General features: G+C 39.4%; 1 protein-coding gene across 2 annotated transcripts in view; it reads right to left on the reverse strand.

Annotated features, from left to right (window-relative positions):
* The window catches only part of GLP1R (glucagon like peptide 1 receptor), a 90156-nt gene that overhangs the window by 20034 nt on the left and 57911 nt on the right, over window positions 1-12211 (reverse strand). For both annotated transcript variants that reach the window (XM_068408327.1, XM_068408335.1), the window contains exons 6-7: window positions 8777-8930; window positions 7011-7170 (exon numbers count right to left, since the gene is read on the reverse strand). In XM_068408327.1, coding sequence (XP_068264428.1) covers window positions 7011-7170; window positions 8777-8930 — 314 coding nt within the window. The remainder of the gene's footprint in view (window positions 1-7010; window positions 7171-8776; window positions 8931-12211) is intronic.

The following is a 12211-nucleotide window of genomic DNA, read 5'->3' on the forward strand; positions in this document are numbered from 1 at the left end:
TGCAGTCTGAAAATCTACAAGCAGTATCTGTAGTGGGTATTACCAGTTAAACCTTTTCTCTTTTTGTACTGTATTCTTTCTCTATCAGAACAGCTAAATATTACAGAATCAGTGAAAACAAAGACCAGCAAGAAAAAAATACCAATAATTAGAATAATAGCAAAGGTAATGAATTGAGTAGATATTATCTGGGCAAGTAGTTGAACATGTTCCATGGGTGTACCTGATACAGAGAGTACACAATATTTTGGGAGGAAAGTTACCGAGAACTCCGTGCTGCTTTGATAGTGGCATAAGAGATTAAGAAGAGGCTCATTGCAAATCACTACCAAACACAAATGAGCCTTTGATTCACAGAAACTAATTATAGTCTGAATTATTCCTTTCTTGACTTTGATGAGAATTAAGACATCTTAATATGAAACTTACAGGATAAGACATGAACATTGAGAGCACAAAGGCTGTATGTCAGTGGAGGGAATGGATATATCGAGTGATAACAATAATGATTCGTGGATATCTCCACCTTCTGGATACATCAGAAATCTCTCCATATGTAATCGCATTATTTGACATTTGAATTGAGAATCTGTTATTAATATTATATTTCAAAAGAGCCTAGCTAGAGAGAGGCTGGTATTATTGACCTACATCAGCATCCTGCTATGCAAATATTATACAAATTAATAGGCAGCATGTACAAGGTGACTTGTTCAACATCCTCTGCCCATTCCCACTTGTGATGCAGGCCCCTGGTGCCTTGGTGTTGCAACACCATCAGTCACATTATTTTCTGTCCTAGCAATACACTTTTTAATCTGAGACACCAAGACTTAACCGTGCAATACATACGTGTAAACTTTGAACATCAGTGCAAGTTCTACATGGAAATTATCTGATATTTACCAAATTCACCAAGTCTTGTTCTAAGAAATGGTGGCTCTGAAAACTGCCTGGGACACTCTCAGCAGATGGGAATGCATCCAGTTTTCCAAAGCCCTAGTCAAGATCTAAAGAAAAGATTGCCCCAAGAACATTCCCTAATCCACCTCCAGTCTGTAGAAGTCATTCACAACAGCAAAAGAGCAAGCCTGCAGCATCTCTGCAATAACTGTAATTTGCAAGGATCACTGAGGCTCTCCATAGATTAATTTACAATCTTGATATGTAATTAACCTACATTAACTGGCACAAATGCAAATATTATTCTGGTCACTTCACTCAGTCAAGAGAAATTTGTCTGTCTTGAGCACGCAGTGGAAGCAAACTGTATACAGCTCCTTGAATAAACTTTACAGGTGGCTATCATTCATTAACAGAATCAGCATTGTATTCCAGTCCTGGGCTACCAACATGCAGCTCTTTTGGTGCATCTGAGTTTCAGTCCTACATCTCTTTCTCTTGCTGCTGCTATTCAAAGAATATCAGATATCTGAGAAAAAACTGCACCCATTTATAGGATGCACTTATTTAAGACATAGGCTGAACTCTTTCTGGTTTTGCTTTTTGTCATACAGAAAGCTCAGAGATTGGTATTTTCCCAGATTAACTGACCACAGAAAGGTCTCTGAATTCTGGACATGGTAACATCTACTTTGGTCTGTACTGCATCACTGCTGAAGATGCCAGAAACTGCAACAGTCTGCTCATAATAGCCTCTGCCATGTTAATTCTTGCAGGCTAACTGACCAAAAATCTTTGAACACTACATGGTGATTATGGAATCTGTCAAGTGTACTAGGAAATAAGCATGCCAACAGCTCAGCTAATAAAGTTCAACTTCAAAGGACAGGGAACAGGGCATCTGAGCTACAGGCTGCAACAATAATATATATTATAGATGACGAGAAAGTAATGGAACTGCCAAATTGATGTCTTAACACCCCACTACGTAAATAAGCAGCACAACCTACTTATTTTCACTCTAGCTACATATTCTACACCTGGCCAGGTGTCTGCATATTAAGAAAAAAAAAAAAGGTTGGAAAACTAGGCATTATCCGGAATGACAACAGCATGGGGTAGTAAGAGAAGAAAGCTGTGAGAAATTCTACACAGGAACCACCGTTTGGTGGACATTTTCATAATGCTCCACTGTCCCTAATGAGCAAAGAGGAGAGCAATTTGTGTTGCTGCTAATGGAAACCTCCATGTCCTGGTGTGAGATATTTTGGTAAAAGAACAGAAAAGCTTAGGGTTGCTCTGGAGTCCACTAAGTAGCAGTTACCATGAAAGGCGTCACCAGGTGGTGCTATTTCCTACAGCCTTTCCTTCTTTCCCTTACCTCGATGCGCAAGCAAGTTTTCGTTCTTACAGACACATTATATTTCTAGCTTTGCATTGTATGTAAAGGCAACTTCAGGAGAGAAAGATGTATGAGGAGCAAGAGAGGTTCCCCCTCATCCTCACGTGCTCATTTGAGATTCTTCGTGAAGTAAATTGGTCTCTGTAGGACCAGAGCACTGCCATCCCGCTGAGACCCTTAAATAAGGACGTATTCTGAATACACCAGTTTAGGACTGATGAGTTTGTGTATAAGCTCATATTTCAGACATAACCTGACATCAATGGTTTCCACATGGTGAGAAGTTCAACCTCTGAGACAATCAGGCACACAAACCAGAGGGACACTACTGCTGTTAGAACAACTCCGATCCTCTCCTTTCTCTCAGAAGACCATCCAAGACAGTCCGACTTGATCAACTGCTTGACGTATGAATGCAACAAATATGTGATGAGGAACTGAAAGAACTGATAAATAAAAATGACTAGATGTAGAAAGAATAAGAGCACTGAAGATGTGAGAAGAAAAGATGAAATGTTTTCCTTTCTAAAAAGGGAAAAGCATGAAAGAGTTGAATCCAGAAGACAAGAGTAAAGAGAATTAAGAGAAACTCCTGACAGATGCATTTCCTACCAGGATCAGTCTGGACACAAAACCAATTTTCACATCCTTGTCTGAAACAGAGTTTTCATTTGAAAACAGACAAGAAATGGTTAGTGCAATGAATGCATCCCGTCGCTATACTGAGTTCATACTGGGCCCCAGAAGGTAGGTTTCTTACTGGCTCTGTTCCAGTCAGATCTTCCCAGCAACGAGAATGGAGATTTTTGACACCCCAGCTAGGCTTCCTGCCTTTAATAGCTTCATTCCCTCAAAATATTCTTCCTTGGAGCAAGTTTGGATTGCCAACAGTTGGAAGGAGGGGAATTATTTTTTATGGCAGTTTCCCTGCTGCAAGTGCAGCTGAGTGTAAAATTGCCATAGAAGTTCAGAGAATGTTCAGCTTTTTATTAACATTTTCTTCTTAGCCTTTGGTGCTGAGAATTGTCTCCTCCTGTCATTCTTCCCATCTGGATGTCACTGTGGGATGTTGCTGTTGTTTCCCCATTCCTCCCTCCTCCCCTCTTCTGAATGTCAACAGGTTCTTCTTCCACTAAAAGCTGCTGAAAGACGCACACAGCAGCGTTACAATATAAAATGTGCTTCTCCGGAGACTACTTTGTACAGCACTGACACAGCTGCTTGAAGTCAATGTCAAGCTCAGTGACTCTTCACTTGGGCTCAGACACGATGAAGAGCGAGTTGGTGTCCCAACACCAGCAGCAGCTTCTTTTTTTTTTTCTGCAAGTGATAATGACTATCTGAATCAACATCCTGCTTAGCTGCTGTTGTGCTGACCTCCAGACTGAAGGGAACAACCCATCTACCTGCTCTGCCATTAGCCTATGAAGAATTTTGTTTGTTGATGCTGTTAGTGTTTCTGCTTCCCTCCCGCCCCATCAGCTTTGAAAATGGCATAAACCATTGTTTTTGCAGTAAGACATGTGGAACTCGGGGCTGACAAATATGTATGAAAGTCTGCTTTCACAAAGAGAAAGACAATATAAGCAAGACATTTTCCACATTAAATGAAATAGGAAAAATTTAACACTACCATCTCAAAGTCTAGTATGGTGTGAAATCTTGGCAAGGAAGTGGCCGTTACAGGAATACAGTTACCTCACAAGTAATCAGGAAGGTTTATAGAATCCTGTCAATATACATGATGTCAATATAAATGACTCCCAATTTGTAAAACTACATTAGTTCCTTAGGTCTATCAAGATTTTATAATTTCTCTAGCTTTTGCAAAGTACAATAACAAGAGATAAGCAGATTTTTCCTCTTATAAAACACTTCAATAGCAAAGAATAATTACTCATTTGAACTGATACTAAATGGAGTACCATCTAATAACATTAAGAACTCACCTGAAATTATCACATAGCAAAAATATATTTGAGAAATATTAATTTTTCTTTACACTCCTGACTGTTTGCTAACTGTTCCTAGGAAGACACAGACTAAGTATGGTATTTTTTACATGTTTCTATTTGAAAAGCAGGTTTACCCTTTCCATGTTTTGAATTGAGATGAAATGATCATGTTAGACATAAAATAGGAGAAGTACTTTTTTTATTTACACAATTACATGGGCTTTTTCCCTTGTTTTAACAAAATATAGCCCTATTTAATACAGCAGTTTAAAAAGCTTGGAGAGAAAAAGGTATTGCGACATTTCTACCTATTTGAGAGCTGGCCCAGTTTTGCTTAGGATTACCTGAGGAAATAATCTGCTCTAATCTCTTGTTTGTTCTGAGACCTGTTGTTCCTCGAAAGAAGTACAACGGGGCAAACATCATGATCAAGAGTATGTGCAAACACTCAGGTGGACAAAAACCTTGAGGAGAATACACAGTTTTATTCATGTGTACATTTGAAAGAAGTACAAGCCCAAACATATGTGATCACATGGGGGATTGCAGAAGCTATTCAGACAGCAAAAACAATACCATATGGTCTGTGAGTGATCACAAAGTTCAGTTATAATTAGAATAACAACATGAAATGACTAACACCCACTAAGTTTGTGAACAATACATAGACGAAATTTGAAAACATAAATATTCATTCAAATGATGAGTAATGAACAAGTTAAAAATTATCCTGCAAGAGCACAATTCATTAACAGAACAAAGGGCCAGGGTATCAAATCAGCTCTGACAATCAAACAGGTATTTATTTTTCGACCCAGCTTTATTTTTACAGTTGATAAACTGTTTCAAAGAGCAGGACTCTCTCAGCTCAGACAGGAACGTACTGGCTCTCTAAAGCCTTGGCATTATGCTGAGGCTATCACGCTGCTCAATAAAACCAAAATCTTCCCAGCTTTGCATACAGCAGAAAGGCACCCGGTGAGGGACCTGAGCACCCAAAAAAATGGAATCACCAGTGAAGCAGCAAGAGAGAGTGGAAAAAATCTTCATCTCTTTTCACGTGTTAGAGACGAAACTGTTACCTGGTATAACTAATCTGGGAGGACTGAAATAGCAGATGCTTCTGCATTTGAAGATGGAGAATCATTGGCAAGGTTTGCACATGCAGCCATGGCTAGAATAGCAAGAAACTGTACAGATGAGGATTGAATGACACAGGGAGAGCTTTTCTAGGAAGCTTGGATGAAACCCATATATCCAGTGCCAAGTTCTGGCATTGCCACTCATTTCCACAAACTCATCCAGAAATTCAATATACAGTAGCAAAACCTCAATTGTAAAGGAAGAACAAAAACAAAATAGCGTCTCCTGTTTCTGCCTTCTGCTGTTGCAAGAGACGAACTCTAACTAGAAGTGATTCAGACCAAAACCATCCTATCCCCTACTTATAAAACACAATACCCTCAGAATTTGGCTAGGTATAATTTTGCTCTAATTTCTTTTCCATTTCCTCTCATCACCTCTCTCAGTGCTTCAGGATAGCTCCCCCATCCTTTTTTTTTTTTTAATTGAGGGCATGGCTATTCATAAAATATTATTAAAACATATGTAGTTCAAATGTTATACAAGATGCTGTTGCTTTTGCTGCATGTCCTATGTAAAACAATAATGGAAGATATAGAACTTTTAAACTAAAATTCTCCAGCAGGAAACTGTTATTATTTGCATTTATTTATTCCTATCAATGTGCCTGAAAGCCTTTGCTCCTCATATATCACTGTTCAGTAGAATTAGGTAATTCACAGTAAGCCATTTATATGCATTTTACCAGTGAACTAATTTGCTAGAATATTCACAGCTGACAAATCCATAGAGAAAGACAGTTAAAGTAATTTAAATGTTCAAACTAATATCTGTGAAAGCACTTGCAGTACTGGATTTACTTTCAGCTTTCCATAAGACGCCTGATTTCCACCAAAGAGGCAGGGGGAGAAGAGGAAGGGAGAGAACACAAAGCACACAAGCGATCATTCCAAAAATAGGATTAATCCTGAACAGTAATATATTTTCAGGCCAACTGGACACTGAAAGAATCAACGCTTCAGCATTTCTACAAAAGGCGACTCTGGCTCAACCAACTGATTTCAAGGCATCACAGTCTTTAATCTCAAGCACGCACATGCCCGACAAGCATGACTTGACCTGCTCTGCCCACATAACCAACCTGACAATTCCCTGCTAGCAGCCTCTTGTTCATCAGCCCTTTTGAATCCCTCTGGCTCATGCTGCCACCATTTCTCTACTGTTATCCTTGACCAGATACAAGACATCATTGCTGTTTTGCACCACAAGTAGTTAACACATCTTTGAATGTAATGGGAAATTTTCAGGAGATGAAGTAGGGCAGTCCAGCAAAGTCCACACTCACCTGGAATCACTCACATGTCTTCTGTATTGGGAAGCTGACGTCTTCAAGGAAAAGTACGATGTGCCTGCCACTGGTTTATGGAGTTTCTGCGGTGCCACACAGCACCCCTGTTATGAACCCACAGCCTCTACACTGCAAGCATGCAGGAGCTGTGCTGGCCCAGCACCCTTATCAAACAAGATAAGGGATCAGCAACAAAAAGGGAATGGAGAGTGAAGGACTGGAACTGGGCAGCACTATGATAGACATACAATGTTTTTTCCTATTATACCATCTGCTGGTGCACACAGCCACAGGCAGACATGTGGAAAGATCAACTTACCCCAGCCAATGCAGAGATAAAGCCGAAAAATTCTCTGCTCAGAAAAGACTGAAAGTACCAGCAGCGTGTACAGGTACATGCCTTCCACCAGCAGCCAGTAGTAGTTTGCAGCCACACAATACTGCATCATCACAAAGACCAAGCGGCAGCTGAGTGATTCCTGTGACAGAAGAAAGCACAGCCCAAATGAATGCAACAGGGGCTGGGGAAAAAAAAAAAAAAAAAGGATACCAACCCAAAAGACTGATTTTCTCTCTTACTCTTCCTTGCTCCTCAAAACAATGCTTGCTAGATTAATCATATTTGAGTACTGAAAGGACAGAAGCCAGTAACAGGTGCTACACACAGCAGGTAGATGCTTTCAACAACATTCCTCCTTTAAAAAAAATTACATGTTCTGCATTTTCCATCAATAAGCAATGGATTATAATTTGAAAAGCACAACACAAAGATGAAAAGAAGAGCAAGTGAAAGGTCCTGTATCAACGGCAGTCAGTGAATCTTCTCATTTCCCCAGATATTCTGTGGTATTCTATTCTGCAGCTGGGAATTTCTCCATTATAAAGAGCAAGTAGTGGATGCCATAATTTTGAATATTTTCCAAAGCAAAAGATTTTTGATAGAACATCAATATTTCCCAGAGCATCACATTTAAGTGTAAAATCTCTCTTAGCTTGTAAATTACAGAGAGGTGGTCAGCAGAGCTTTAGATAAGCATGCAGCCCGATGACCTAATTAACATATGCATCACACTGGATGAAACCACTATTGGATAAACAATGTGTGAAAGCATAAAGCCTAGGTTCTTCTGGAAGGAAGGAATGACTTGCAATCTGATGCAAACATTTCCAAACTATTTGACGCATGCATTACATGTTATTTTCTGCCAGTTGATACACGGCAGATGAGAAGAAATCAGCCATCATATGAAATTCACTGTGTGGTATTAGCACTTAAGCCTTACACAGTGTCAGAAAAGGATGGGTACTAAGTATGCATCAGAAGACATATCCTTTACGACCCCAACCTTGTATTGCAACAGTAAACACCGTACCCATGTTCTAGAATCACAAGAGCTATACAAATAATGAAAATCCCTTTCTTTGACAATTCAAGTACATTTTGTATTCCACATCTGAAGGGGGAAAGGCTTGCTTTCATCATATTCACAAGTGTTGTACATCCTCTCCCTTCAATTGGAAGTATTTAATTAGCCTGTTCCTCCAAAGCCTTTTCTAAATGCTTTCATATTTGCATTTTAATCAGGTGCTTCCCTTTTTTCTGTCATTAACAGATTATAAAGACCTCCAAGAATGACCAGCTAATTTGATCATTATACAAGCCGGACAGTCCTATCACAAAAGGTGCTAGCTTAGCAAATGAATGCCCTCTTGTCACTGCTAGAAGAAATGAACCTGCAGCACAGGAAGAAGATATGGGCATTTACATATATATATATATAAATATAAATATATATATATATAAATATAAAAAATCCACTTCTTAGTGTTTCCTCTGTCTAGCAGGAGCAAACTTCTCACAGGCAGAGAAACATGCCACAGCATCAACTACTTGCCTGTACCAAGCCCGGGGTGGCACAACTACAAACACACACATTGTGCTACAAGTTTCAGAGAAACTCCATGGACTGAAGAACAGCATATCGTACAACCCTCATTGTACAAAATGAAATTGCCTGCTGTCATGCAGACACACCACAGTGATGACTCCAACATCCTGAGAACCACCACAGTGTCTGCCCCTACCTGGAAGGAGATAAGTCCTTCCCACTGGTGCTCTTGTGTGGCTGTGCTGTACATCCACTTCACCACTGAGTCTTTAATGAAGACGGATATAGCCCGGAGGATAAAAGAGGTGAAGAGGTTCAGGTGAATATAATTCCTCGTACAATGCAGATGTCTGTAAAAAGGAAGAACCAGTCATGATCCACAACCTATGTAAAAGCTGCAACATCACAGATAGGACTGAGGAAGGGAACAATGAGCTCTGTTAGAAATCAGAAGGTACCAGAGGAAATCCTATAACTTGAGAATGGCTGTAGGGATTTCAAACTGTCTTTGGGAAGAAGTGACTATCAAGGAAAAGACAGTCAAAACTTCAGCCCTAAATGCGAATGTTTGGGGGAAGGAAGGAGATCAGTGCATAAGGAAAAAGATATTTTAAAAGTTTAAAAGTGTAAAAATAAAGTCATTTTCAGAAGACATATCTGAAAGGACTAAAAAAGTCAAGTTTCACATAATGCTGAATCTAATCTCTTTGAATTGACCCCAATGTCACTGCACAGGTTTACCTTGGCAAGGCTCAGTTCGGTGTGCAGTACAGCTTCTGGCTGTGCTTAAACCCACAATGAGAAAACATCCACCTGTAAATTACTGCTTTGACAACAAGAGAAAAATCTGTATTCAGATTGCCTCCTGGGGGAATTGTAAATACTTTCTGTAGAACTAAAAGGAACAGAATTTTCACCTCTGCATTCAGAATTGAAACAAAAAAAAAACCCTCAAAGAAAAAATTCCTCTTGAATTTCAGCAGCCAGCTGCAAAGACAATAAAATTGCTACTTGTCAAAAAAGAGCATGTTAAGGGATAGCAAAAGAAACTGCAGTCATGTAAATGGTATCCAACTGCAGAGTGCTGCCAATGTTTTACCAGCCTTATCCACAAACATTTTTCTTCCAGCACTGCAAGGGTACACATATTCCTTCCAAGGAAGTTACACTGGGTATGATTCTTTCTTGATGCTAAAAGATACAGGTAACATACAATAAACAGTAATTGTTCCAGCGAGAGTTTCAGTGAACTTATGCTTTAAATGTCTATTTTTACTGCTCTGTAAATTTGGGTAGAAAAATAGACTTGGTCTGAAAGTTACTGGTTTTGCACTGAAAAGGAAGTAGAACTTTTATTTTTCATAGGTCAAATAGATTTTTTTGCACCTCTTAAGCCACAGCTTATTTCAAAACTTACCTATGATTAATATTTATTTCCCTTTAACTCAAAATTTATTTGTTGCTACCCTTCAGAACTGCTACACATTTAAATCTGATTGAAAATTTATGTAAATTAGCCAATTGAAGAAAATAGGTTGCAAGTAGTTACTGAGTATTTCTGCTACAGGCTACAGCTACAGGCAATGCAAATTATTCAAATCATTTCAGTCATGAAGTTATGGGCTTAATTCAGCTTCCATCACTGAAATTACAGACTTTTCTTCCATTTCTTTCAGAGGATGCAAAATTGGACACTAGAGATGATTGTTTCCTCTGTTGTATCATTATTAAAAACAAACGCAAAGGTTACTGTGTAGTCTAAGAACTTAAAAAGGCCTTCCTATTGCAAAAGTGGAGAACATCAGTATTTTGCTGCCACTGAATTAGATCGATCCCCATTTGTTGAGGTTGCACAGGTACTGGGGAGAGGCCACGAGCAGAGGTTCCAGTCAGAATCCAGCAACTGCAATCCACGCAGGGGTAGGTCTCATGTATTTTGTGAGATTCAGGACTAAGTTGTCTCCAAATAAACAATTTAGACAGGAAAGCACAAAATGGATTGATGGCATAGTATTAACAAGGCTCTCAGGCCCTTTAACATCTCTGAAACCTCTGTTTTCAAAATCAGAAGCACACACTTGTGTACACTTCTCCAGTCCCTGCTTCACAGTTAAAGGAAAAAATGCTAAAGCATCTCTCCACAAAAGTCAGGGCATCAAAATTCCCTCTCTCCTACCAGTCCTCAGTGACAAACTTGCTCTTTGTTCCCTGCCAAAACATGCGCATCCTTCGTTCCTTCAAAAAGTATATGGTTGTGCTCTGTGACCTTTACGTTTGGGCTTCTAAGACTACTCAAAAAGTGTCATTGATGGGTGAAACAAGGAGAAAGCACTTATCCAGGGAGACATTTGGAGACCTCAAGACCATCTGGTGTTTTGTCAGATGAGTCCCAAAGTTGCACAGGTACAACACGTACAAATCATAATTATCACATGGCTTTCACAGAGGGTGAGCACATCTCTGCATTTCTGTAGTCATTTTAAATCTTCTTTGAGATTGCTAGCCTATGCTTCTCCACTGGAAGGAGGAGGGATAATACAATGCTAAAAGGTGTGGTACAATATTAGAAGTACAATGGTTGTACAATGTATAGTGGTACAATATTAGAAGGCTTGCATCATTAGTTTTGGAACTTAGAAGCTAAAAGGCATGGCTGATCTTTTTAAACATGTAAAGGGTATAAACACTTAGGAGGGAGGAAAGGAGAGGGGCTGCCTTGCTGACACAGAGTGCTGGCACCAGAGCAAATGATCATTAACTGGCAATAATTCCTTACTCAGGGAAGAAAGTTTCTTAAGGATCAGAGCATTGAAGGTTCCTGACCTGACTTCAAATAAGAATACTAGGAGATGGAAAACTATACTTTTTAAGGAGGCAGCCTCATCAGTGTGGAAGAGGAATGATGGGACCTGGCTATATACAGCAGCTGGGAGCAGGACTTCATAGCAGAGGGACTTCCTTCCCACAACAGAGTAGGATCACATCTTTATTTTCTGAATACCAGTCTCCTGTGCTCAGCATCCCCAAACTGCAGGGAAGTCTGGCTGGAACCAAGACACCTCTTGCATTTACAGATGGAAAAAAGAAAGAGATCTCTCTGTTGGAGTCCAAAGTTGTTTGTTTGTTCATTTGGTTTTTCCTTTTTCTTTTTTTAACCAAACCTACACAGTATATCATTGGCATGTGCAACCAATAGTCTCTTAATTTTGATGCGCTCCACGCAATTTGTTGGTGCATATCGGATGAAGTCAATACATCAATCTGACCAGGTGACAGCAATTTATTTCACAGAAACTTTTCAAGTTTCAAAATTAGGTTCTCTTCCATATTGCAAAAGAAACAAGAATTTCTGAAAGTTCTCCAAAAAGAGAAATTGTGTCAAAAATCCATTTGTGCATTGAGATACACCCTGCACGCGAGGGCTGGGAAATAGGCCATACTGAGCTTTATGCTCTGTGTAATTCCAAGCAAGCTAAGATGAAAACTCCTGTCCTAGATGTCTTCTTACACCCCAGACAAGTGCCTCATCTGCAAGGTGACACACCATGAGGGAATGCTGGAATCTCTCTCTTTTTCCATCTCTTCCAGTGGAAATTTCATTGAAATAAAATATATCACAACAAAATATTTC

Source organism: Nyctibius grandis, chromosome 1 (assembly GCF_013368605.1).
Source record: "Nyctibius grandis isolate bNycGra1 chromosome 1, bNycGra1.pri, whole genome shotgun sequence".
Classification (NCBI taxonomy): domain Eukaryota; kingdom Metazoa; phylum Chordata; class Aves; order Nyctibiiformes; family Nyctibiidae; genus Nyctibius; species Nyctibius grandis.